Below are 25,778 nucleotides of genomic sequence, written 5' to 3' on the forward strand. Positions count from 1 at the left end.
GTTGTTCAAAGATTATTATATATAATATGTAGTTATACAATATTTGTTGATCTCTTAATCTATACTTTGTACCCCATTCTGAAGGCCATTTTGATTTAAATCCCAGAATAAAGCATAACACTAATCACTGGTTTTAATGATATTAAGATGATTTAATTTGTCATGTTGATTTGACAGACGGATCAAATGGACAGTGAACGAGAGCGATGCAGAATAAAAGCACAACCTTTTTACCATTTTATTTCAAACTCTATTTCAACAGGCATACTTTCAGTGGCACGGTGGTTTGCAGTGTAATAACCGTGTTATCAGAGCGGTCTCAGTAAGATGCCATGGTGCTCTGCAGCCAGTCTGTGAAAATGCAGGTCTGATGCAAGAGAGGGAAAAGGAATTGGAAAAAGTTACAATCACAGCACGCATTGAGAAATAAATGATTGCTATGGGAAACTTGTGTTTTTTTTTACCTTGGCGTAGACACCCGGGTGGTTCTTCTCTGCGCACCCAAAGCCCCATGACACAACACCCTGCAGCTCACCGTCACACACAACAGGACCACCAGAGTCACCCTGAGAATGAGAAAGCAAAGCAGTTTGAAATACAGTTAACTTTTATGAAAGTGTAGGGGACACTAAACAAGTAATTTGTGCACTTTGCAACAGCAGACACGCATACCTGGCAGGAGTCCTTGCCTCCCTCCAGGTCTCCAGCGCAGAACATGGCATCAGTGATCATGTCGGGGTAGGAGTTATCACAGTCTTCACGAGACAGGATGGGGATGTTCAGGCACTGCAGCCTGTTGCTGTCAACAGCTGTGGAGACGCAGAATAAAAGACACAATGACAAATCAGTTCAAATAAAAGTGTATTTATAAAGCCCAATATAACAATATACGCTTGTCTCAGTGGGCTTTACAGATTAACAAACATAGATGACAGTTTAAAATATACTTTATAAAACTCATGATAGAACGTGAACAACAAATAAAATAGATACAAATACAACAAAAAGACAGAAAATATACAGTAAAATACCTTAAAATGTAGGACTCAGGAGGACAAACGTAGGCTAATGTTAAACCAGCTGTAACTATAGGCTTTATTAAAAAGGAAGGTCTTCAACACAAGGTCTTCAAAACACTCTTAAAATGAATTATGTACACATAGACACGTAGATTGAGTAACATAAGGAGATTGAGGAGTCTGATACTCACCGGAGCTCATAGTCACACCCCAGCCGGAGACGGTGCACATGGTGCCAGCGGGGGCACAGCTGCTGGGCAGAGCCACGGGCTGCACGTACTTGTTGAGGGTGGCAGGTTGGCTCAGCTTGATCAGCATGATGTCATTGTTAACCAACCAGGACTCGTAGTTAGGATGAGGGATCACGCGTTCAGCAGAGATGATCTGTTCATTTCCATCCATGAACCAGCGGTTGTGATCACCGAGAACTATGTCCATTTTGCTGCAAAAGAGATAGAAGTTTCAAGTGAGACAGGTTGAAGGAAAGGGATGCTTTGTGAGGTTAATTTGTTGACGTTTGAGGAGCACCCACGACTTGTAGCAGTGAGCAGCAGACACCACCCAGTTCTCGTTGACCAGGGTGCCTCCACAGAAGTGGTAGCCAGAGTTCAGAGACACCTGATGGGGCTGAGAGTGGGGAGTGCACTCCTGCCCTCCAACAATCTTGTCATCCTCTGTGGCAACTGAACAAAAAAAGGATTTATTAATCTGCAAAGGAGGAATACCTGTGTCCAACATTTTTGTATTTCCTCTGTCTCATTGTTTTCTTTTTAATTATTTAATCTCCAATGTGAGAGAAATAATGTTCCTCACTTAAGATATATTTAGCGATTTGTTTTCTTAGTGTTGATGGATTTTCTAAATGAATCCATACTTACACACAGCTCCTAGGAGCAGAGCAAAGACCAGAGACTTCATGATTGATGTCAGGTTGATTTTCCTCGACCCATGCTGGCTTTTTATCGAACGTTTGAACCTATGCAATCTGTTGAGACACACCTGATAGGGCTGACCAATCAAAACCCTGCAAATAGTGCTGATGGGAAAACTTAACCACACTCCCTAAAACTCTGCCAACGTGTGACTTTATCTACTTGCAGACAACTCCTCCTTCAAAACCTTATTGTGGTTCTATTTCAATGGAAGAATCAAGGTATTAACACACTGTGGCTGACTTATATTTCAAAGGGGCTTTTTCCTCCAGGAGCTGTGTGAGATAAGTTGGAGTCATTCCTTAAAATATTGAGAGCGACTGAAGAATTAAAGACTTGTTTCGTTGAATCAATTCCTTTGCTTCTTGCCACATGGAGAAAAGACCCATATGGTTGTTCTCTGAAGGACATTCAATGAGACCTATCCTGGTTAAATAAAGGTAAAATAAAAGAGCGTATTGATTTCAATTAAAAAATGCTGACTTCTTGAAAAGGCCATCTCAATCATTTACTTTAGCTCCTTCTTAGTAAAATGGCCTTTTACTGTCACCTCTCATTTTATTTCTCTAATGTAAATGTATTGTAGAAATACATATGTTGTGTTATTTTTGTTCTATACCCTGAAAGTAGGGCACGTTGTGAAAATGCATGCAAAACTGAAACACTACAAGTCCAGATAAACTTGATGCAGGCAGATAACAAAACATAAACACTCCTATATTGTGGTCTATAAGTGCAGAGGACAAGCCTTTATTCATTGATTTTCTTTTGCTTCTCAACAACAGTTTTCCTTTTTCAGCAAATGGCAGCAAAAAACCTTTGCGCTTACAGGTGTATGCCAGAATTTTACATTTTGGATGTTATAAATAATGTTTCTAAATATATAAATACTATAAGAGAGAGATATGTTTACCTCATAAATAAAACATGATAGAAAAAGCAATTACAATACTCTAAATCATAAAAAACAAACAACAAAAATGTAATTGTTCAATAACTAATGATTTGTATGATTGTGGAACTGAGTTTGTATTACACTTTTTTCAGTAAAAATCTACTATTGAAGCAGTTCTCTATTATGTATACATTTCAGGAATTTTGCTCCAAAATGAAAAAAAAGGGACTCTATTTGTTTTCTCACAATGCATTTTGAAACTGTGTATTATTTAGCTCAGTCTTAGCTGCACTGGTCTGCTGTGAGTAGAGTATATTTTGTAAAGGTTGTAATAATAGTATGTACGTAAAGGTTGTTTCCTCGGCCCAGACTGTGTGCCACCTGCAGCTTCTCTCACAGATTGACTATCTGAGTGGCTCTGACCAGATATCACGTGCAGTAAAACGCCCCTATACAAACAAATGTTTTTCAAAATATCTATAAATGATGTATCTTTCTCTAAATTGTGTTACTACAGTTCCGTTTAGCAGTGGGTTTGATGATGTGTCACATCACAAAACAATCTTGTCTATTGAACAATGAGTTAAAGAACACAAACATTTCAAAAGCAGTAAAACAAAACACAAACATTTGTTTAGATAAAAGGATAAATGGATGGTTATTAATATTACTCGGGACAGAAAAATACCATTATAATACTGTTTATTAAAAAAAGCAAAACATGAAGTTGTTTAAGATGGTAAAAAGCATCCATAATCACAACAACAAAAAGGCCACTTTTTCATTTTATCAGATGTTCGTACAAATGTTGTGCCTGCCTAAAAATGCTACTGAGCTCTATCACAGTTTAGGATTTCTATCAGTGAAAATGATTTCTGCCAGTTCATTTTCTCTCACAATTGTAAACATAACAACAGTGCTGTTACTTTGTCGATTGCATTGGTTTCTCTTTTTATCTATTTCATTCCTCTGTACTCCTTTAAATATTGTCTGAACTTGACATGTCTCTATCATGGTCATAGGCTGTTTGCAGAGCTGATTATACTTGACAAGGGTTTGTTTATTAGAACACATTTTTCAATGTAGATACTTGGTAAACATTGCAAACATGTTTCCTAAGTATTAATGTCTGGTGTCTAACAGGGCTCACCTTTTAAAGTATTTGATGTAACATATGATCTCTGCATCAAATATGATGTGTATTTCTTTAAGACTCTACTTCACTGGACTATTATTTATTGGTATTGATGGCATTTATTGTATTCTAAACTATTGGAAACAGTTTGATGCGATATACATTTAGAAAGTATTGCTTTGTCTACTGTATCATAAAGGGCAGTAAACAGGTTCACAACTTTGTTAAAGTTCAGTTGAATTTTAAATAATGTAATGAAGACATATTTCTGGGACAACACAGGCAACAAACTGAGGGAAGCATAATTCACAAGTGTTGGACTTTATTGACTCAGATAAAAAATGAATGCAATTAATCAAAACTCAACAACAGTGGAGTTAGAAGGATGGAAGAAAGGCAGCAGAGTAAGATGGTGACCGCAGGATCAGACTTAATAGTTGGCCATGGTTGTCTCCAGCCAATCGTTGAAGAGGCAGACCTGTGAATGGAGACACAATGAGGTTTTTAGAAAACTAGCAAATATGATACATTTTTACTGGGGATGCTCATTGTGAAATATAAGTTTCATATTGTCTTTTTGGTTTACCTTGGCGTAGACACCGGGGTTGTCCTTCTGAGCACATCCGTAGCCCCAGGACACAACACCCTGCAGCTCTCCGTTGCACACGACGGGTCCACCAGAGTCTCCCTGAAAGAGAATTCATTTGTGAAGAAATTCCCAAATATTCTGTATTGGCAACTAAGATGCATTGTTATAGGAAAAGGAGAGAGTTGTTTTGTTACACACCTGGCAAGAGTCCTTGCCTCCCTCAAGGTATCCAGCGCAGAACATGGCATCAGTGATCTGACCGGGGTAAGAGTTATCACAGTCCCTGTCGGACAGGATGGGGATGTTCAGGCACTGCAGCTTGTTGCCGTCAGCAGCTGTAATTTAGTAAAACAGGGTTAGAATAGCACAAATGACACAAAAATAAAGCTTAGCTCCTAAAATGTGGGTGTTACTCACAGGAGCTCTGGGTGCTTCCCCAGCCGGAGACGGTGCACATGGTGCCAGCGGGGGCACAGCTGCTGGGCAGAGCCACGGCCTGAACGTACCGGTTGAGGGTAGCGGGCTTGCTCAGCTTGATCAGCATGATGTCATTGTCGATGTTGTAGGAGCTGTAGTTGGGGTGACGGATGACACGGGAGGAGCTGATGAACTGCTCGTTTCCCTCGGTGACCCTGATGTGGTGCTCTCCCATACGAACCTCCACGCGGCTAAAAGCAAATGGAAATGACTCGATTAGTTACAAAATACAGACAACTGTTCATCAAATAATAAAGTGCATGCCCCACGGGTTAGTAAATCAATCCTATGATCCTGGAAAACATGAGCAATGTGCTTACGACTTGTAGCAGTGAGCGGCAGACACCACCCAGTTCTCGTTGACCAGGGAGCCTCCACAGAAGTGGTAGCCAGAGTTCAGAGACACCTGATGGGGCTGGGAGTGGGGAGTGCACTCCTTCCCTCCGACAATCTTGTCCTCCTCCGTGGCAACTGAGAAAACACACATCAGCATCAAGTTAGTTGTTTGATTCTGCTCTTTAAGAAAAGTTACAATAGAACAGACATCTATTTGAATGTAGAACAACTGCGCATTGTTCATTTGAGAACTTTGGGTGGTTAAAGATCAATCAGATGTTCTCTAATTAAAATCCTTGGCTTTAGGCACATGCTCTGGTTATTCTGAACTAAGTTTTGGGATAAAGGCCCACAGACTGTCAGCAGAGAGGAAGGCAATCGGCTGGATAAGAGCTTCACACTCACAGGCAGCTCCGATGAGCAGAATGAAGACCAGAGACATCATGGTTGCTGTGTGATTCTGTCGATGATAGCCTTCACCTGCAGACCTGGTTTATATCCTCAGTCAGGAGGGCTGCCCTGCTGTCCAGCCTTCCTCATTGGTCAGCAAGAAGCCAATCTCTGTAGCGGGAAATTGGAGTTAGGTGATTCATTTCCAGGATTACGTAAAAAACACTTTTGATTGTACAAGTAAGGATGGTTTTCTTGTCAGCAACATTTGGAAAATTAAAAGGGAAAGTATAGGTTATATTGGGTCCTTTTATTATTTATTAATTTATGACACTACACGTCAAACATATTTTTTATATGATCTTACATTTTTACACAATGTAATCGTTGGAAGGTTATTTAGTTATGAGTTCCTAAGAGAACAGCAAGTGTCGAAAATGCAGAAAAAAATAGCAATACTATAATAAAAACATAATCTAATGTCGTTATTATATAATACTTAATGACTACATTATTATTACACCTTTTCTAATGGCCACCCATGACATGTTTAACACTCATAGCCCAACTTATTGTTTTATTCATGTGGGTGGCTTTTATCTTGACTACCACCATGACAGAGAAGGGTTACATATTAAACCATCACAGAGAAATATCAAATGTTGAATCCTTTATATTTACCTATCATCTGGAATTTCTCAGAATTATGATTTGGATGCAAAACAAATAATCTAGCTCTAGAATATGATTTATTGCTACTAAGCAGTAAATGGAGTTTGATTTAGCTCCACTTTATCAAACTTATCGTTTATATGAAAACATCAAATATTTAAATGCAAGCCTGCTTTGGAAGCTTTTTTCACAATGAGTGATTCTTACATTATTTCTTACAAACCTCTTAACCTTTAGATGCATAAGTGGGTATTTTTTGACCCGGTGTGGTGGTTTTCTTGAAGTATCTTTGTAATTACATTTTTTTTTATCATTTCATATTCCAGCTATTCCTCAAAAAACATGTTTTGGATATCGTGCCATTCAAATTTTGTTTTTACATTTTAAGAAATTGTAGTTTTTGTATTACTACCCCAAGCTTCCATAAGTGGGTCAAAAATTACCCGCATGTATTTTCTGTGGAATCCTATGGGAAAACTTTTTTTTTCAAAATGTAAAAAAAATTTCTAAAATTATAAATGGTGAAAAATGTAATATAACATATTTCTTGGGTGAACCAAAATATAATATTAAATATTATACAAGTGATTTTTCTTAACCAAAATTACAAAAATGGCATAAACACACATATTATTCTAATACGGGTCCTTTTTGAACCACTTACAGTATGGAAGAGTGTAGGGTCCAGTCACTCATGCTTCTAAGGGTTAAAGTTGGCTCGTGTTTCTCTGGTGAGATTGCATAGGTGCACAGATCCCCTCTATATTTAGATGTATGGACACTGTATCTCACAGCTGTGGGTTTCTCAGCATCTGTTACTGAAAAGCTAAATTCAGATATGATGTGTGGGGCTACCTTGAAAAATCATGATTCAAAGATTTATTGTCATAACATAAAACTACGGTGTGATTATATAATGTATGAAAAACGTAGAAAAAAATATATATAAAAAAAACAGGAGACCGGGGGAACTGTAAATTCTCAAATTGCACAACTTAGAACTAACTTGTGAATGCAAAAACAATGCAGATATTATTTTTAAATAATTGTATTCAATAACAGCAACCAAAATAAACAGTATGAAGTGATTTGATTTGTAAATATAAATATAGATTTTGACTAAATGTTTCTCCCAGTAAAATTGGCATGGGACTTATTTTTACCCTCTCAAAGAACTGAAATCAAGAACCAAAAAGACACACTCAAACAGTTTTGAGGTGCAGACTTCGGGAAATTCATCGATAATTACATTTGGCTTTAAAAAAACACAAAAATGTCACAAATGTACTGTTTTTAAATGAAAATGATCACTTGTTGAGTAAATATAATGATTTCTGGCTTTTTCTGTTGTTTTAAACTTTGCCGACTGAAGCTCAGTGCTGACTTCTATTCATTCATTCATTATATTCTTGGTTCCAAAAACAATTTTTCTCAGTTTTATCTTTGTTTAATTGAAGAAGTGCTGACACATCCAGTCATTGATGTTCAATGCACTTACTCAGTGCTTGAATTGGATCATAGTCTCCTGGTTAAATGGTTATGTCACTTGCATAGCTATGGTAACCTGCTTTGTTATTTTTTCATTATCTGAGCCAGTGGTAGCATGTAGATATTAAACAGAAGAGGCCCCAGGATGGAGCCTTGAGGAACCCCACATGTCATATTTGTTCATTCGGATGTATAGTTAACCATAGAAACAAACATGTTTCCTGTCCTTTTAAGTAGGATTCAAACCAATGTAGAACTGTTGCTGAACATCCCTATCAGTTTTCCAGCAGGGCTAGTCATAAGGTTATATTGCAGCACTGTTCTGCTGCTTTAAAGGTCTCCCATTAAACTATTTTTAGGCATATATTATAGGTCTCAGATATATAAAAAACATATCTATGAAGTGTTTTGCTCAAAATACCAAACAGATCACCCATTCTAATCATGCCTCATACCCCTCTATTTCAGCCCTGATAGGGGGAGCTGATTCCGGGTCCGTAGCTTAAAAAAAATTTAAAAAACGAGAGCCGAGACAATAGGCTTGTTTGAGATGAGCTGCGGCTCGCCTCGAAAGTAGACGAGAATAGCCGATTGCAGCCGGGGGAGGTCTCAAAAAGCTCGCCTGAAGTCGGACAGCTCGGAGTCGGCTTGACTCGGTTTGCAATGGCGGAAATTGCGTTGGCGTGCCATTTTAAATGATTTATTCAATAAATAAGGTTAATCCGGTTAAACCAAATCATTACATTACAATAGATTTTATTGGAATGATTTGGTCCCGCGACCCGACCACGGATAAGCGGGAGAAGATGGATGGATGGATTTGGTTTAACTTTAATGGTACATGAGAATTGCTAGAAATAACACCTCACTACAAATGAATGACTCAAGTGTCTGTTCATTTTAAAACAAATCAATATAAGGGGGGTTGAATACATGTAAAAGACAGAACCACTACTTTTCAAAACTACTTCCGTTAGTGGTCTTGACCAGTTTGCATTTATAAGGAATGCACACGTGTTTTTAATCGTTAATGTCAGATATTTACTAAGTAAATACATTTGTTCCTGCTCAAGAAATGCAGTTTAGATTTTAACCTGTTAAGCCTGAGAGACCCCGGTACCGGGGCCCTCCCGCAACATCTTGCAGGAAACAGTTTCTGAGGGCATGTTCATTTCATAAACTATGAATGTTTTATATCCATGTAACGGGAAGAAACTCATCTAACTGATCATTTTAATTTATTTTTCAAAAATAAAACTATAAATTGCAAACAAATCATTTGTGTAATCATGTAAACTATAAGTATTTTTTCTTTGTTTTAACATAGGTTTTTGTTTGCAGTTCTTGTTTCTTCTTTCTCAATGATCAGACTTTTGCTCTCGCTGCAGCTCTTCTCGTTTACGCTCTCTCATTTTTTGTTTGAGATTTTGACACAAACATCCCAGGTGGGCGGGACTTTCAGGGGTGTGTCCTCATTGGCTACTCAGTTTTTGAGTGACAGCCCACTACACCACAGATCATACAGTGCAACTCATGCAACAAACTCCGGAGTCCACTCGGCCACGTTAGTGTCGGTGTCTCCTGAGGAGTTTTCATGAACATATCGGACTTATCTTATGGATTGCTGTGCATTATACTTGTGTTGTGTAGTTTATACTTTATTCCAACTTTAAATATTTTAATACCTGAACACATTGCTGCTGTTAATTAATTTCCCAATTTGGGATTGATAAAGTGTCTGTCTGTCTGTCTGTCTATTTATTTTATAGATAAAAAAACACATCTATGTATTTTCAAGCTAAAGGTGATGCACAATATAAACTGTATACTATTTTTTTTTCAAAGACATGTTACATTTCAAAAGCATATATTGCTATGTTTAGGACAAACAATTAAAGACTGCTTTAATTTTACAAATTCTACAATATAAAAGTGGCATATTTGCTTTATGAAACAGACCTGACCTAGGCTGCATACCAACACAATTAGGAACATGCTCACATCTTACTATGTTGGTCTGAAGAGCTGAAGCATTCATACACAATGGATACAAAATGTGTTGTCTCATTCTATATCCTGTGAGAAAATGATATACATTTAGCATTAACAACTCTACATACTATTCCTAGCCTGAGGAAGATATGAATAATCAACAGATTTGAATGTAATCTCTAACATTTTCATGTAGAATAAAGACAAAAGAGTGATTATACAAATTACATTTATTGAAATTTGAACCAGAAGATGAAGTCTCAAAGAATGTTTTAAATAAAAGGACAAAAAACAAAAAGGTGGATAATAATAACATCTATTAAATGTATATGTAAAGACATTTGGTCAAATGAAATGACACTGAGCCAGTGCTAAGTAACAGCAACGCCCAGCGTGGATGAAGATCTTTCTTTACGCAGGTCTTTCTTCATGCCCCCCCTCCTAGGACCTAATGCTGTCCCCTCAGAGGAAGTGGGAACACGGGATAAGACCTCTGGATGCCACGCTGTCTCTATGATCCACACTGTTAATATGAGAGGAAAATAAATGTTTTAGGAAATGAAAAATATGAAGTTAACAAATACAACACAGCTCAGGGGCAGTCATGGACGGTAGGTTTTCCTACAAAGTTAACTCAGCCTCCATTGATTTTCATATCAAATTAGCATGTTAATAAAATAAGCTATCATGGCTTATACTTCCATATCTAAACAGAATCATGAAAGCCTGTTGGTAGAGTCAGGCACACGAGTCTGTTTGAGTGTGTGCGCCGGTGTCTGAACGCTCACTCACTGCCCGCTTTGTAGCTATTACCTGCTATTAGGCTACTTAGCTTGCATTGTTATGGATCTAAAGCTAGCAAAAGCTAACTTTCATAGCACAGCTTTTCTTTACTCCTCACTTAACACAATAAAGAAACAGACCGTATAGTACAGCACAAACAACACAAACTATCAATACTTACATATATTTTCACTTGTAGTATTATAATAATTGAAATGCTGGTTCTTCTGCGGGTGTTCTATCCAGGCTCAGCTACCGCACCGCAGCTGCACTGTACAATCGCTGGAGGACTGGGCTGTAACTCAAAAACTGAGTAGCCAATGGGGACGCACCCCTGACCTGAAAGTCCCGCCCACCTGGGACGTTTGTGTCAGAATCTCAAACAAAAAGTGAAGGAGCGCAAATGAGAAAGCTGCAGCGAGAGCAAAAGTCTGATCATTGAGAAAGAAGAAACAAGAACTGCAAACAAAAACCTATGTTAAAACAAAGAAAAAATACTTATAGTTTACATGATTACACAAATGATTTGTTTGCAACTTTTAGTTTTATTTTTGAAATTCATTTTATTTTGCTTGACTCAGTTTTTTTTTCTTTTAAACTCATAGTTTTGCTTTATTCTGAGAAAGTGTTGCTTTATCTTTATGATACAAAACTAATCCCATATGGAGATAGGTTCGCTCTGATGCAAAACTGCATGCGCGAAGCCCCTACCTTTTTGTTGTACCATGTGTGTGTGTGGGGAACGCCCCCTTCCATTCTATTGGCTATAACGGTCAGAAAAATATGTCAATCAGCAATATCGACAAAATATATGGAAAATCCACCCAAATGACCCCAAAATCCACCCAAATGACCCCAGAAGTGTTTTTTTTGTTGCTAAATCTCTTATTAATCATCACTTTATTTGCACAAAAAGGTCAGATTTCACTTGTTTTGCATCAATCTTGATTCAGGGTACTTATTATATGTTGTACTTTGGATTCCTAAAGCTTTTAGTCTACTAACCCATCATCCAAGGGTAGTTTTCACTATAAGTACAACATCATTTTTGGACGGACACTATCATTTATAGTTTTTTACTATGTTCAATCTGAAATCTATATTGATTCTGACTTTTCTACATCCAACTCACAGGTTTATCATTACTTTGAGAAAAAAGATTATTAATTGAACCCTTTTAGAAGGGAAGATATGGTCATTTGTTCTGGGAATGTCATTTTCGAGCCAGAGACCTGAAAAACAGGTTCAGGGCTAAACAGGCTAAGCAGGAGTGCAAAAAGCAGTAAAGTGAAAAGTATTGTACACAATCTACAGAATAAAATATAGAATGAATTGAATGTTGAATAAACAGTGAGGGGTATGAATAAACTAGATATACACAGTAGCCTATGAGCAGTATGAACAGTATTCAAGGTTCAAGGTTCTTTATTGTCAAACTAACAGAGCTACAGAGTAATTATGTCGTTGAAAATCTTAGGTCACAGACTTCTCCAACAATGCAACACAATAATACAGATAAGCAGACAATATTATATTAGCAGTGTGTATGAATATGCTAAGCTATATAACGTATGAAAACGGTAAGCAGTGCAAGTATAGTATAACATATATAGATATTAATTTCATGATGATAAACATTGTAGAACAATGAGGAAAAATGTGAATGGAAGTGGCGACGTAAAACTGACACAAAACAACAACAAAACTTTTGCGGAGCCAATTGGAGAGTTTCATCACCAGCACAGGGTAAAAAACACCAATGAGCGCTCAGCTCGATATACCAGCGAGTCGTGTCCCATCAAGCATTTCGCTTCCGCAGCTCATGGAGAGAAACTGCTCCGCCTCGCTCTCAAAACTGCCGGCGTCTTTGTCCCGCGAGATTTCAACGTCTCATGCAGTCGAGCCTCCAGAGCAAGTCGGACAAAATTACTAACCATCATGCAATGCACTAGCAAGACGGCGGTCGCAATTGCGCAGGTCTGCGTCGGTCTCGCTCATCTCAAACGAGCCTGAGAGCTCAGACAGGAGAATTCTGCACAGATACTCAGCTAAACGCTGCCGTGATTACACGCCATGTTATGTTCCAAACCACATCAAGGATTCTTTCTGAAACAGTATGGAGGTCAAATGCTTTTTCTCTTGCGGGTTTACTACAAGTTGAGTAGCGATGCTTGCTAATGTAAACAGACCATATTACTTCCAAAACACGTCGCGCATTGTTTCTGATAGGGCCGTGGGCGTAAAGCCAGCCCACATTTCCGATATTACGTCGGCAACAAATCTAGATCAGCTCCGTTGTACCCCAGTTTTTAAAGATGTGTTTAAAGAGGAAAAGAGAGAGGGTCTAGGGGTTTCATCAACTAATCGACTAGTCGACTAGTCGACTACCTCTACCACTAGTTGGCGCTGTAGGCCCTAGTCAACTAGTCGTGACCAAAATGGAGACAAACGTGGGAGATGAGGATGCCGACATTGGCGCTGAGGTCCTGCAAAATGCTCCAGCAAAACACGTCTGACATTCAGGGGTCCTCATTTTATGCGCAAATGCGCCGCAATTATGCGCACTACAGTTTCAGTTTTAGCTGAACTAAAAGTTCACGAGCGTGTTCCACTAGCACCCCCCCCCTTTGAACAGCTGTTTGGACAACATTTCGAGAGCAACAAGAAAAAACGGGTCAACAGTGGCGCGGATGAGCTACGGGATTACTGCCAGCAGACACCCCATATCCCCACAATGGATAACCCTCTGAAGTGGTGGGCACAAAACGCAAACCGCTTCCCCCGTTTAGCCAAGCTTTCCAGGAGCTACCTGGCTGGCCACCAGCATCCCAAGTGAACGGATGTTTTCCCTGGCAGGCAACACTGTCACCCGACAGCGGTCAAGCCTCCTTCCCTCACATGTTGATGCTTTTGTCTTCCTTAACGCAAACCAAAAAACCTGGAAGGGTGGACATCGTTATCGAGGAGGACAGTGAGTAAAGTGTTGCGCAATGCGCAGTGGATTTATGTTGCATTTATGTTCTTAACAGTGTTTTTGCAGTAGATTTGGTGAGTCCAGTTATTGTTTTTAATTTAATCAGCCATGTAACAGCATGTAACACAAATTAAAATGCTGCTTTGTTACAGTGTTTAACGTAACTGTATAAATTGCAATACAAAATACAGTTTTACACCTCTCTTTGTGTGTCTTTATTATGACGTAACAACTAGTCGACTACTATTTTGAAAAACTTGTCGACTAGTAAATATAGGTAGTTGTGAAACCCCTACCGGGGACACATATTTATGTATAACAGACGTACAAAACTGCCATTTGCATGATAGGAGACCATTAAGAGTCAAACAAAAGTGTATTTATATGCTCATACAAGTGCAAATAAAGTGATGATTAATAAGAAGTATTTAGATGTCCTCGACATCAACTCATGACCCATACATTAAGAAAACATATTTATGTGTATTATGTTAATAGTTTTTTCTTTTCTATCTATATTTTAGAATTATAGAATTCTTTCCAATTTTATCCAATTTTCAAAGTCAGCCAGTGGGATGGATTGGACCAGCTGGTGGTCTGTTATGGCCCCTGTGCCGTTTGTTTCACACCTTGGCTATGGAATTCATGGTTAGATATTATTTCCCATAATGTATGAACAAATAATTTGCTTTATATTGTTTGATTGCCAGATTGTACATGATGGTACAAAATGATGTTGTGCTGATTGAATGTACTTTCTTGTTTGATAACTTTGAGCTTACTGAGGTGTTCCTGAGCCAGTGTTTAAAGATACAGACCTAATAATAATGTACATTGGACAAAGATGTATTGGTATTAAAAAACAACAACAATTATACTCATTACTTGCAAAAGGTTGTGTAGCATATTTTATTTTCTATTTCAACAATTTGGATGTTTCCCAAAAATCCCAGGAAGCAAGTCATTTTAAAGTATTGTGAAGAAGATATGATATCTATAAAAACACAAATAACAAACTGAGGGAAACATGATTTTAAAGTCAAGGTGTAGGACTTTATTTGCCTCAGATTGCGCATTATTCAAAACTCAACAACAGTGGAGTTAGAAGGATGGAAGAAAGGCAGCAGAGTAAGATGGTGATCGCAGAATCAGACTTAATAGTTGGCCATGGTTGTCTCCAGCCAATCGTTGAAGAGGCAGACCTGTAAATGGAGACACGAGGAGGTTTGTTAGAAAACTAGCAAATATGATACATTTTTTACTGGGGATGCTCATTGTGAAATATAAGTTTCATATTGTCTATTGTAGACATATTTTTGGTTTACCTTGGCGTAGACACCGGGGTTGTCCTTCTGAGCACATCCGTAGCCCCAGGACACAACACCCTGCAGCTCACCGTTGCACACGACGGGTCCACCAGAGTCTCCCTGAGAGAGAATTCATTTGTGAAGAAATTCCCAAATATTCTGTATTGGCAACTAAGATGCATTGGTATAGGAAAAGGAGATAGTTGTTTTGTTACACACCTGGCAAGAGTCCTTGCCTCCCTCAAGGTATCCAGCGCAGAACATGGCATCAGTGATCTGACCGGGGTAAGAGTTATCACAGTCCCTGTCGGACAGGATGGGGATGTTCAGGCACTGCAGCTTGTTCTTGTCAGCGGCTGTTCAAACAATGTGGGTGGAAAAGGGTTAGAATAGCAAAAATGAAAAAAACCAACATAGTGTGACTCCTAGCTGTTTAAATGTGGGTGTTACTCACAGGAGCTCTGGGTGCTTCCCCAGCCAGAGACGGTGCACATGGTGCCAGCGGGGGCACAGCTGCTGGGCAGAGCCACGGCCTGAACGTACCGGTTGAGGGTAGCGGGCTTGCTCAGCTTGATCAGCATGATGTCATTGTCGATGTTGTAGGAGCTGTAGTTGGGGTGACGGATGACACGGGAGGAGCTGATGAACTGCTCGTTTCCCTCCTTGACTCTAAGGTTGTGCTCTCCCAAATGAACCTCCACACGGCTAAAAGCAAATGGAAAACGGTGGATTAGTGACAGAAGACAGAAAAGTTAGCATTACACATTGTCTGTATACGCCTCGTGTTAATAAATCAATCCTATGACCCTGGAAAACATGAGGAATGTGCTTACGACTTGTAGCAGTGAGCAGCAGACACCACCCAGTTCTCGTTGACCAGGGAGCCTCCACAGAAGTGGTAGCCAGAGTTCAGAGACACCTGATGGGGCTGGGAGTGGGGAGTGCACTCCTTCCCTCCGACAATCTTGTCCTCCTCCGTGGCAACTGAGAAAACACACATCAGAATAAACTTAGTTTTTTGATACTACTCTTTAAAAAAAGTAACAACAGACATATATTTGAATGTAGTGCACATTGATCATTTGAGTACTGAGGTTTGACAAAGCTCCAAGAGCTGTTCTCTAATTTAAAAAAAATCCTTGGCTTTAGGCACATGCTCTGGTTATTCTGAACTAAGTTTTGGGATAAAGGCCCAAAGACTGTCAGCAGACAAGAAGGCAATCTGGCTCGATAAGATCTTCACACTCACAGGCAGCTCCGATGAGCAGAATGAAGACCAGAGACATCATGGTTGCTGTGTGATTCTGTCGATGATAGCCTTCACCTGCAGACCTGGTTTATATCCTCAGTCAGGAGGGCTGCCCTGCTGTCCAGCCCTCCTCATTGGTCAGCAAGGAGCCAATCTCTGCTGCAGGAGGTTGGAGTTAGGTGATTCATTTCCAGAATTATAGAAAAAAACTTTTCAATGTATCTATTTCTCAGTAAAATTATGGTTTTCGATGCAAAATAAATGATCTAGCTTTAGAACATAATGTTTTGCTACTCAGCAGTATATGGAGTTTGATTTAGCACCACTTTGTCTTATACAAAAACATCACATATTTAAATGCAAGCCTGCTTTGTAAACCTTTTTCACAATGAGTGATTCTTACAATATTTCTTATACTTACCTCTTAAAGTTGGCTTTTATTTCTCTGGTCAGATTTCATAGGTACACAGGTCCCCTCTATACTTAGATGTATGGACACTGTATCTCACAGGTGTGGGTTTTTCGGCATCTGTTACTTACCTTGAAAACCATTTTTTGTCTTTTTTTCAAATTCAATAAATAGTTAGAAAGCAGTGCTTGAGTAAGAACTAACCATATTTAGAGTAAAAGTTCTGCAACTTAAATGATATCTCTGTAAAAGTAGAAAAGTATTACCAGAATAATTTACTTAAAATAAGAAAAATAAATCATTCTTTCCATGCAGAACAGCCTATTGCAGAGTTGCATAAATCCCAAAATATACTCTTTTGAGACAAATAATTACTTTATTCTCAATATTAGTTATTGCCGACTTCATATGAATAGCTGACCTTTGCACAACTCCAACCTGAATATAGTTTATCAGCCAAAATACCTTTCATTGTCGGTCTGCACCTTGAATTTATAATAACGCATTATAAGTCATTCTACTTGTAACAAATGTAACTATTCGTGAAAAAAAAGTGAAATAGTTTTCTTTGAACTATCAGTATAAAATGTTACATTTTAGTTAAATAAATGTAAGAAGCTGTAATATCTTGTATTCTATGCATACTAGACCAAGTAACCAAGTACTTATTAATATCAACTGCACATACTAGTATCATAAGGACAATACAGCATGAATAATTACTTAAAATCGAGGCAAGGCAACAAAAACTTGAGGACGAAACCTAAAACTATTATTATAGAGATGCCTAATGAAAGAAATGTGTTAATTCGTTTTTTTCTTAGTCCACATTAGGGGTGTTGAAAATAATCGTTTCTACGATGCATTGCGATGCGGACGTGGACGATTCGGTCTCGATGCAGTGACGGAAGATAATCGGTTATAGCGTAGTAACGTTGCTTCCTGATTTTCCGGCCGCGGCTTTACTATAATGTTTTTTTTTTCTGTCACTTTAATATCAAATCGGTCGGTGACGCAGAGATCAGGGAACAGACGTGACAGCGGCACAGCAACACCAAACACGGAGCAGTCTGCTTTATCCACCAACACAAGAACACCAGTCCAGAACCAACAGCAGAAGGACCCGCTCTGAATCACTCCGTGTCGCTGCGGCACAGGGATTTATGTTTTCCAAAAATAATCGCGTTACAATCATGTCAGGTTTCTGGTGGATTTAATTAAGTCTTGGATTGCAGAGTATGAATGTCCTCTAGCAATTTTCAGACGATATATACGTATGTAAAGTTTGTGAAGGCAGGAGGAAAAAAGCTTCCGCGATCACCGTCTCCTCTCCGTCCCTCCAAGCCCCGCCCCCTCCATGAAAATAATGAGTGACAGGCTGATAGTGATCCGATAGAAACTTTATTATTCACTTAATCACTGAGATATAATGAAGCTAATTTAATCTCATACATTCATGGGATTTATGTAACAGTAAGACAGAGAATGTACGTGTGCACCCACATGCAGTATTTTAGTTGTTATATGCTGTTGTAAATACTCCTGTTGTCTGCTGTGTTCAGACTCAAGTCCTGTGTGTGATGCCACATTCAGGACATTCAGTGTCCTTTTTTTAACAGAAGACCGTTGCTAGAAGCTGCAGGTAGACTGCAGAAGCATTATTTTTGAGGATGGAACAACTTCACACACAGATATAGGGAGGCTAGACCTATACAATTCATTTATTTTGGTTTATAAATGAATGTCAAGACATTACATTACATTACATTACATTGCATTTAGCTGACGCTTTTGTCCAAAGCGACTTACAATAAGTACATTCGACCAGGAAGACACAACCTTGAAGAAAACAGAATCATATAAGTACATCAGGTTTCATAGAGCCAAACATTTCAAGTGCTACTCAACTGGCTTTAGGTAAGCCAGTCCTTTATTAGTATAAAAGTGCTTCGTTAATAGTTCTAACGCTCAAAGTGGAGTCGAAAGAGATGAGTTTTCAGTTTGCGCCGGAAGATGTGCAAGCTATCTGCCGTCCTGATGTCAATGGGGAGCTCATTCCACCATCTTGGAGCCAGGACAGCAAACCCGTGTTTTCGCCGATGGGAACTTGGGTCCCCCTCGCAGCGAGGGCACAGCGAGTCGTTTGGCTGATGCAGAGCGTAGTGCACGCGCTGGGGTGTACGGTTTAACCATGTCCTGGATGTAGGAAGGGCCAGATCCATTCGCTGCATGGTAAGCAAGTACCAGTGTCTTGAAGTGGATTCTAGCAGTTACCGGAAGCCAGTGAAGGGAGCGGAGGAGCGGAGTGGTGTGGGAACATTTAGGAAGGTTGAAGACCAGACGAGCCGCTGCATTCTGGATGAGCTGCAGAGGTCGGATGGCACATGCAGGTAGACCAGCCAGGAGGGAGTTGCAGTAGTCTAGGCGTGAGATGACGAGAGCCTGGACCAGAACCTGAGTCGCTTTCTGTGTCAGCTGGGGACGTATCTTCCTGATGTTGTAAAGCGTGTATCTGCAGCAACGGGTTGTAGCAGCGATGTTTGCAGTGAAGGACAGGTTGTTATCTAGGGTCACACCCAGATTCCTTGCAGTCTGAGTCGGGGAAACAACTGAGGTGCCGATGTTGATTGTTAGGTCAAGAGTGGGACAATCTTTTCCCGGGAGGTAGAGCAGCTCAGTCTTGTCAAGGTTGAGCTTGAGGTGGTGAGCAGACATCCACTGAGAGATGTCAGCTAGACAAGCAGAGATGCGTGCAACGACCTGGGTCTCTGAGCGGGGAAAGGACAGGATTAATTGGGTGTCGTCAGCGTAGCAGTGGTAAGAAAAACCATGCGGGCTAATGACTGATCCGAGCGAGTTTGTGTACAGGGAGAAGAGGAGGGGACCAAGAACAGAGCCCTGAGGGACCCCTGTAGTTAATTGACAAGGGTCGGACTCAGACCCTCTCCAAGTCACCCTGTAGGTACGGTCTTTCAGGTATGAGGTGAGGAGGGAAAGAGCAGAGCCTGAAACTCCATGTTTTTGGAGAGTGCGAAGGAGGATCTGATGATTCACCGTGTCGAATGCAGCAGACAGGTCCAACAGGATGATGACAGAGGAGAGGGATGCAGTTTTGGCAGTGTGCAGTTCCTCCGTGACAGCAATGAGAGCAGTTTCTGTGGAGTGACCTGCCTTGAAACCAGACTGGTGCGGATCCAGAAGGTTGTTCTGATGGAGATAACAGGAGAGTTGTTTAAAGACAGCACGTTCAAGTGATTTAGACAGGAACGGGAGGAGAGAGACAGGCCTGTAGTTTATAACATCAGACGGGTTGAGAGTGGGTTTCTTTAGGAGAGGGTTTACTCTTGCCTCCTTGAGACTGTTTGGAAAGTGACCAGAAGTTAGAGAAGTGTTGATGAAATGGGTGAGAAACGGTAGAATATCAGGAGCGATAGTCTGAAGGAGGTTTGAAGGGATAGGGTCCAGAGGACAGGTGGTAGGGTGGGCAGAGGTAATGAGGGTAAGAACCTCACTTGGAGAGAGAGGGGAAAAGGAGGTTAGTGTGTTGGTGGAAGGAAGGTCTGGTGACCCAGCGGTGAGTATAGGTGAGTCAGAAAAAGAAGAGCGAATATCATCAACCTTTTTTTCAAAGTGGGTAACAAAGTCGCTTGACAGAAGTGAGGAGGGGGGAGGGGCTTTTGGAGGGTCCAAGAGGGTGGAGAAGATGGAAAATAGTTTTTTAGGATTGGAATAGGAAGATTGGATCTTATCTTGAAAGAAAGTGCTTTTTGCCTGAGAGATCGAAGCAGAGAAAGAGGAGAGGAGAGCCTGATAGGTTAGGAGGTCGTCACGGTGTTTGGATTTCCACCGTTTCCGCTCTGCTGCCCTAAGGACGGTTCTATTAGCAGGCAGTGCATCATTTAGCCAGGGAGCAGGAGGGGACTGACGAGCCTGCCGAGATGTGAGAGGACAGAGAGAGTCCAGAGAGGATGAGAGAGTAGAGAGGAGAGTTTCTGCAGCAGAGTTTGGTGGCAGGAGTTGGAACCAGTCAGAGGAAGGGAGGGCTGAGAGCACCGACGAGGCAAAGGTAGAGGGGGAGAGAGAGCGAAGGTTACGGCGGACAAGTGCAGGATGAGAAGAGATTAGTTTGTTATGTTTGGAAAGGGGTAGAGAGAATGAAATGAAGAAGTGATCGGATGTGTGGAGCGGGTTTACAGAGAGGTTAGAAGTAGCGCAGTTCCTTGAGAATATGAGATCAAGGACATTGCCAGCTTTATGAGTCGGTGGGGACGGAGACAGTGAGAAATCAAAGGCGGTTAACAGAGATGTTAGTTTGTCTATCTTCCCCGTCTGGAGGTTGAAGTCTCCGAGAAGTACAGCGGGAGGGCCAGTTTCAGGGATGTGTGAGAGGAGATTATCTAATTCCTCCAAGAAGTCCCCCAAGGCGCCTGGTGGACGGTAGAGAACAACAATGGTTAACTGTATAGGATGGGTTACTGTGACGGCATGGAATTCAAAGGTGGAAGGAGTGAAGTTAGGTAGCTTGAAGAGGGAAAAGCTCCATTTGGGAGAGAGCAGGAGACCAGTGCCACCTCCTCTGCCAGTGGGTCTGGATGTATGGGAGAAGGAATATGCAGTGGAGAGAGCTGCTGGGGTGGATGTGTTGGATGGAGTAATCCAGGTCTCAGTGAGAGCAAGGAAATCCAGAGACTGCAGGGAGGCGTAGCCAGAGATGAAGTCAGCCTTAGGAACAGCTGACTGGCAATTCCACAGGCCACCAGAAACTAGATGTTGGATCTCAGTGGAGCACGTGGGATAGACGAGAGCAGGCCGGTTATATCGATTAGGAGATACACAGGGCCAATGATAATTGCGAGAAGACACATGAACAGGAATGGAGAAAATACACATGATTATAGCATGAGGGGCTAGAAAACTAAAGAAAAGAGAAATAAGACACCAGCTCAATCAGAGTAGGATTTGCCTCCTCTTTGCCACCCTCGTGACTCCCGTAGGACTCCAATGTCTTTGTCAGTCTTACTCCCGTAGGACTCCAATGTCTTTGTCAGTCTTCGGCTGTCTGACGCTGAAGCTGACGCTCCAGGAAAGAGCTACCTAAAATGGACGCCTGATTGCTCAGTTCTCACAGCTGTAGGGCCACGCCCCTCTAATTAGTTAACTATCTACAGCTGATGGGCAACAATAGACTGGCCCTGCCTATACTAATGCAGGCTTGAGTGCTGAGACCTGTGAAGCAGGTTTCGCCTGAGCAGATCTGAGATTTAAAATCTCTCAAAAGCGATTTAGCCGTTTAAGCTACAATAACAATTATACAGAGTCGAATAAATGAAACAGAGAAGTCTAATTAAACAAGAATATAACTTACAGTGGTTGCTGCGTCAATAGGTAATGTCGTCACCGGGTCCAGATGCACACTGAGTTCATCAGATTTTAAATGCGGTATTTAAATGCTTTTTTTAGGTAAAAAATGACTGAGTCACGCGGTTGTACTTCACGCAATCAATAGACTGGCCCTGCCTATATTAATGCAGGCTTGAGTGCTGAGACCTGTGAAGCAGGTTTCGCCTGAGCAGATCTGAGATTTAAAATCTCTCAAAAGCGATTTAGCCGTTTAAGCTACAATAACAATTATACAGAGTCGAATAAATGAAACAGAGAAGTCTAATTAAACAAGAATATAACTTACAGTGGTTGCTGCGTCAATAGGTAATGTCGTCACCGGGTCCAGATGCACACAAGACAAGACAAGACATTTTATGTTATTGATTTCTGAAGCACTTTCTAAATAATAAAACGAGAGTTCATATGTATTTACTGCATGTATGCATTGATGAAAAATAAGCCATGTGCAGTAATATAGAAAATTGAGGATGCAACGCATTGGTATGAATCGTGATGCATCGTGATATCGAATTGAATCGAATCGTTGACATGATAATCGTAATCGAATCGAATCGTGAGACCAGTGAAGATGCACAGCCCTAGTCCACATTGGGCATACAAAGCACCCAAATGAAGAAGAAAATCAAATATACTTTTACTTTAACCACTGATGGTCTCTCTTTTATAAGGTTATATTGCAGCAATGTTCTGCTGCTCTAAGAGTTAAACATATTTATTAATACAAGTGCAAGTGAAGTGATAATTATTAAGAAAAAATCATATATTTTAAATTGTATACGTTTTTAGATGTATGTATCCTCAACATCAACTCATGAACAATGGATAAAACTGTATTGTTTTAATTTTGTTTGTTTGTATATTTACTTCCTTGTTATAAGTCTAACTTTAAATTACATAGACAAGACAAATATGGGGTACCCCAAGGCTCCATGCTTGGGCCCATTTTATTTCCCCCGTACCTTCTCTCCCTGGGCGTTATCATTAAAAAATATGGCGTCTCATTTCATTTTTATGCAGATGATTCCCAAATCGTATTGCCCCTGAAAATGAAAGAATCCAGCTCTTTTCAATGCCTGTCTGTTTGTCTGCAGGACATCAGAGCCTGGATGGCCTTGAACTTTTTCCATTTTAATAAAAAAATGACAGAAGTGATAATGTTTGGACCCAGTGGAGGCCCCAATGCCCCACTTGTGCTTGATTCTCTAATCCCATATATGAAACCCACTGTTACTAATCTGGGTGTACAGATTGATCCGGATTAGATTATTAAACTTGATTGATTACTGTAATGCCCTCTATGTTGGATTTAGCCAGGCCACCATCACCCGCTCAAAGCTTGTTCAGAATGCTGCTGCACGCCATTTTACGAGAACCAAATGCATGAGCACATTATACCTGTACTCGCATCTCTACACTGGCTACCGATAAAGTTTAGAATCAAATTTAAAATGGTATTGTTTGCCTACAAAGCTCTTAATGGTTTGGCCCACCTTACCTGGCAGAACTTCTACAATCCTATACATCCTCAAGGTCACTGAGGTCTACTGAGATATTTCTCCTTGTAGTTGGAGGTCGAGGTTGAACCAGTGGGGGGACAGGGTTTTTGCTGTAGCAGCTCCCAGGCTGTGGTACGATTTGACCCCCAATCAGACCTGCTCCCCCTTTTTTAGATCTCGCTTAACGACAGATGTAACATGACATACATTAAGGAATGTGATATTTCCCGCTGAGAGAGAGAATTATTATACTCGCAATGTGAACTGTTGCAATCCTGTTAATAACCCACGGCATGGCATGGCAATAAAGCACAGAAATTGAAAAAATGCAGTCCAATTTGCAACGATAGTGGGTCCGGTAAACTGTACTTAAGCATTTGAGATCTTATCGACAATCTTATCGACAATACCTGCCACAAGTCATCCAGTGGGATGGATTGGACCAGTTGGTGGTCTGGTATTGGCCCTGTGATGTTTTTTTCACACTCCAGCTTTATAATTCATTCTTGGATATTATTCCAAATTGTTAATTTGTCATATTACTAATGGATCCAGATTATGTTGAGCTGTTGGAATGAATTTGCTTGTTTGGATCCCTTAGTTGTGTTCCCCAGCCAGTTGCTGAAGATCTAAATCTAATAATAAGGTACACTGGACAAATATGTATTGTTGTTGATAAATAAATCAATTTAGAAGAGTTAAACCTTTGTATCTATATTTATATACAAGATAAGTAGTAATTGCCTTGTTTTTACTGTATCCCAAAAATCCCAGTAAACATTATACTACTCTGAAGAAGATATGATGTACACAAACACAAACAACAAACTGAGGAAAACACGATTTAAAAGTCAAGGTATATGATTTTGTTTACTCAGATTGCACATTATTCAAAACTCAACAACAATGGTGGAGTTATGATGAAAGATGGAATGATGGAAGAAAGGCAGCAGAGTAAAATGGTCGCAGGATCAGACTTAATAGCTGGCCATGGTGGTCTCCAGCCAATCGTTGAAGAGGCAGACCTGTGAATGGAGAAACAGTGAGGTTTGTTAGGAAGATTAAACTTTGAATTCCAAAATTAAAATATAAGTTTATTTTGCAGATAGATCATCTATTGTAGAGATCTTTTGGGTTTACCTTGGCGTAGACACCGGGGTTGTCCTTCTGAGCACATCCGTAGCCCCAGGACACAACACCCTGCAGCTCACCGTTGCACACGACGGGTCCACCAGAGTCTCCCTGAGAGAGAATTCATTTGTGAAGAAATGTAATAATATTCTGGATTTGGTGCAATGGAATATGAAAAGTAGTGTTTTTGTTACACACCTGGCAAGAGTCCTTGCCTCCCTCCAGGTATCCAGCGCAGAACATGGCATCAGTGATCATGCCGGGGTAAGAGTTATCACAGTCCCTGTCGGACAGGATGGGGATGTTCAGGCACTGCAGCTTGTTCTTGTCAGCGGCTGTAACACATCAAACAAAGAGGGTGGAAAAGGGTTAGAATAGCACAAATGAAAATGAAAACATAGTGTAACTCCAGCTGTTAAAATGTAGGTCTTTCTCACTGGAGCTCTGGGTGCTTCCCCAGCCGGAGACGGTGCACATGGTGCCAGCGGGGGCACAGCTTCTGGGCAGAGCCACAGGCTTCACGTACTGGTTGAGGGTGGCGGGCTTGCTCAGCTTGATCAGCATGATGTCATTGTCGATGTTGTAGGCGTTGTAGTTGGGGTGACGGATGACACGGGAGGAGCTGATGTACTGCTCCTTTCCCTCGGTGACTCTAAGGTTGTGCTCTCCCAACTGAACCTCCACACGGCTGGGGAGGAAATAGCGGTTGAGTGGCAATTAAGTTTCATAATGCCTGTTAAAAGTAGTCAAAATCTTGTCTTCGTAATATGAGATGTGACTTACGTCTTGTAGCAGTGAGCGGCAGACACCACCCAGTTCGCGTTGACCAGGGAGCCTCCACAGAAGTGGTAGCCAGAGTTCAGAGACACCTGATGGGCCTGGGAGTAGGGAGTGCACTCCTTCCCTCCGACGATCTTGTCCTCCTCCATCGCAACTGATAAAACACACAGAAGACTCAATAGTTAGAAAAAAGTGACTTTTATTTTAATTAAATTAAATTATTAAAACACAGCAGGGAAATATATGCTTACAGGCAGCTCCGATGAGCAGAACGAATACCAGAGACCTCATGGTTGCTGAGTGATTCTGTCGATGATAGCC

General features: G+C 40.5%; 4 protein-coding genes across 5 annotated transcripts; all 4 read right to left on the reverse strand.

Annotated features, from left to right (window-relative positions):
* Window positions 1-252: 252 nt before the first annotated feature.
* On the reverse strand, window positions 253-1,937 carry LOC117549614 (trypsin-1-like). Of its 2 annotated transcripts, none has more exons than XM_034221649.1 (6): window positions 1,898-1,937; window positions 1,552-1,702; window positions 1,211-1,461; window positions 673-809; window positions 465-566; window positions 253-367 (listed from the first exon to the last, which is right to left on the reverse strand). In XM_034221649.1, the coding sequence occupies exons 1-6, from the start codon at window positions 1,935-1,937 to the stop codon at window positions 320-322; spliced, it is 729 nt and encodes a 242-aa protein (XP_034077540.1). In that variant the 3' UTR covers window positions 253-319. The 2 variants fall into 2 exon arrangements, with proteins under 2 accessions (XP_034077540.1, XP_034077541.1); XM_034221650.1 differs by having other exon boundaries at window positions 673-799; window positions 1,207-1,461.
* A 2,349-nt stretch (window positions 1,938-4,286) lies between these two features.
* Window positions 4,287-5,929, reverse strand: LOC117549576 (trypsin-1). The gene is made up of 6 exons (XM_034221599.1): window positions 5,789-5,929; window positions 5,368-5,518; window positions 4,988-5,238; window positions 4,769-4,905; window positions 4,568-4,669; window positions 4,287-4,459 (listed from the first exon to the last, which is right to left on the reverse strand). The coding sequence occupies exons 1-6, from the start codon at window positions 5,826-5,828 to the stop codon at window positions 4,412-4,414; spliced, it is 729 nt and encodes a 242-aa protein (XP_034077490.1). The 5' UTR covers window positions 5,829-5,929; the 3' UTR covers window positions 4,287-4,411.
* An 8,773-nt stretch (window positions 5,930-14,702) lies between these two features.
* Window positions 14,703-16,360, reverse strand: LOC117549575 (trypsin-1-like). Its single transcript, XM_034221598.1, has 6 exons — window positions 16,239-16,360; window positions 15,823-15,973; window positions 15,444-15,694; window positions 15,209-15,345; window positions 15,008-15,109; window positions 14,703-14,884 (listed from the first exon to the last, which is right to left on the reverse strand). Exons 1-6 carry the CDS (start codon window positions 16,276-16,278, stop codon window positions 14,837-14,839), a joined length of 729 nt encoding a protein of 242 aa, XP_034077489.1. The 5' UTR covers window positions 16,279-16,360; the 3' UTR covers window positions 14,703-14,836.
* An 8,029-nt stretch (window positions 16,361-24,389) lies between these two features.
* LOC117549605 (trypsin-1-like) lies at window positions 24,390-25,760 on the reverse strand. Its single transcript, XM_034221638.1, has 6 exons — window positions 25,709-25,760; window positions 25,461-25,611; window positions 25,115-25,365; window positions 24,876-25,012; window positions 24,687-24,788; window positions 24,390-24,571 (listed from the first exon to the last, which is right to left on the reverse strand). Exons 1-6 carry the CDS (start codon window positions 25,746-25,748, stop codon window positions 24,524-24,526), a joined length of 729 nt encoding a protein of 242 aa, XP_034077529.1. The 5' UTR covers window positions 25,749-25,760; the 3' UTR covers window positions 24,390-24,523.
* Window positions 25,761-25,778: the final 18 nt, after the last annotated feature.

Source organism: Gymnodraco acuticeps, unplaced genomic scaffold, assembly GCF_902827175.1.
Source record: "Gymnodraco acuticeps unplaced genomic scaffold, fGymAcu1.1, whole genome shotgun sequence".
NCBI classification, from domain to species: Eukaryota; Metazoa; Chordata; class Actinopteri; order Perciformes; family Bathydraconidae; genus Gymnodraco; species Gymnodraco acuticeps.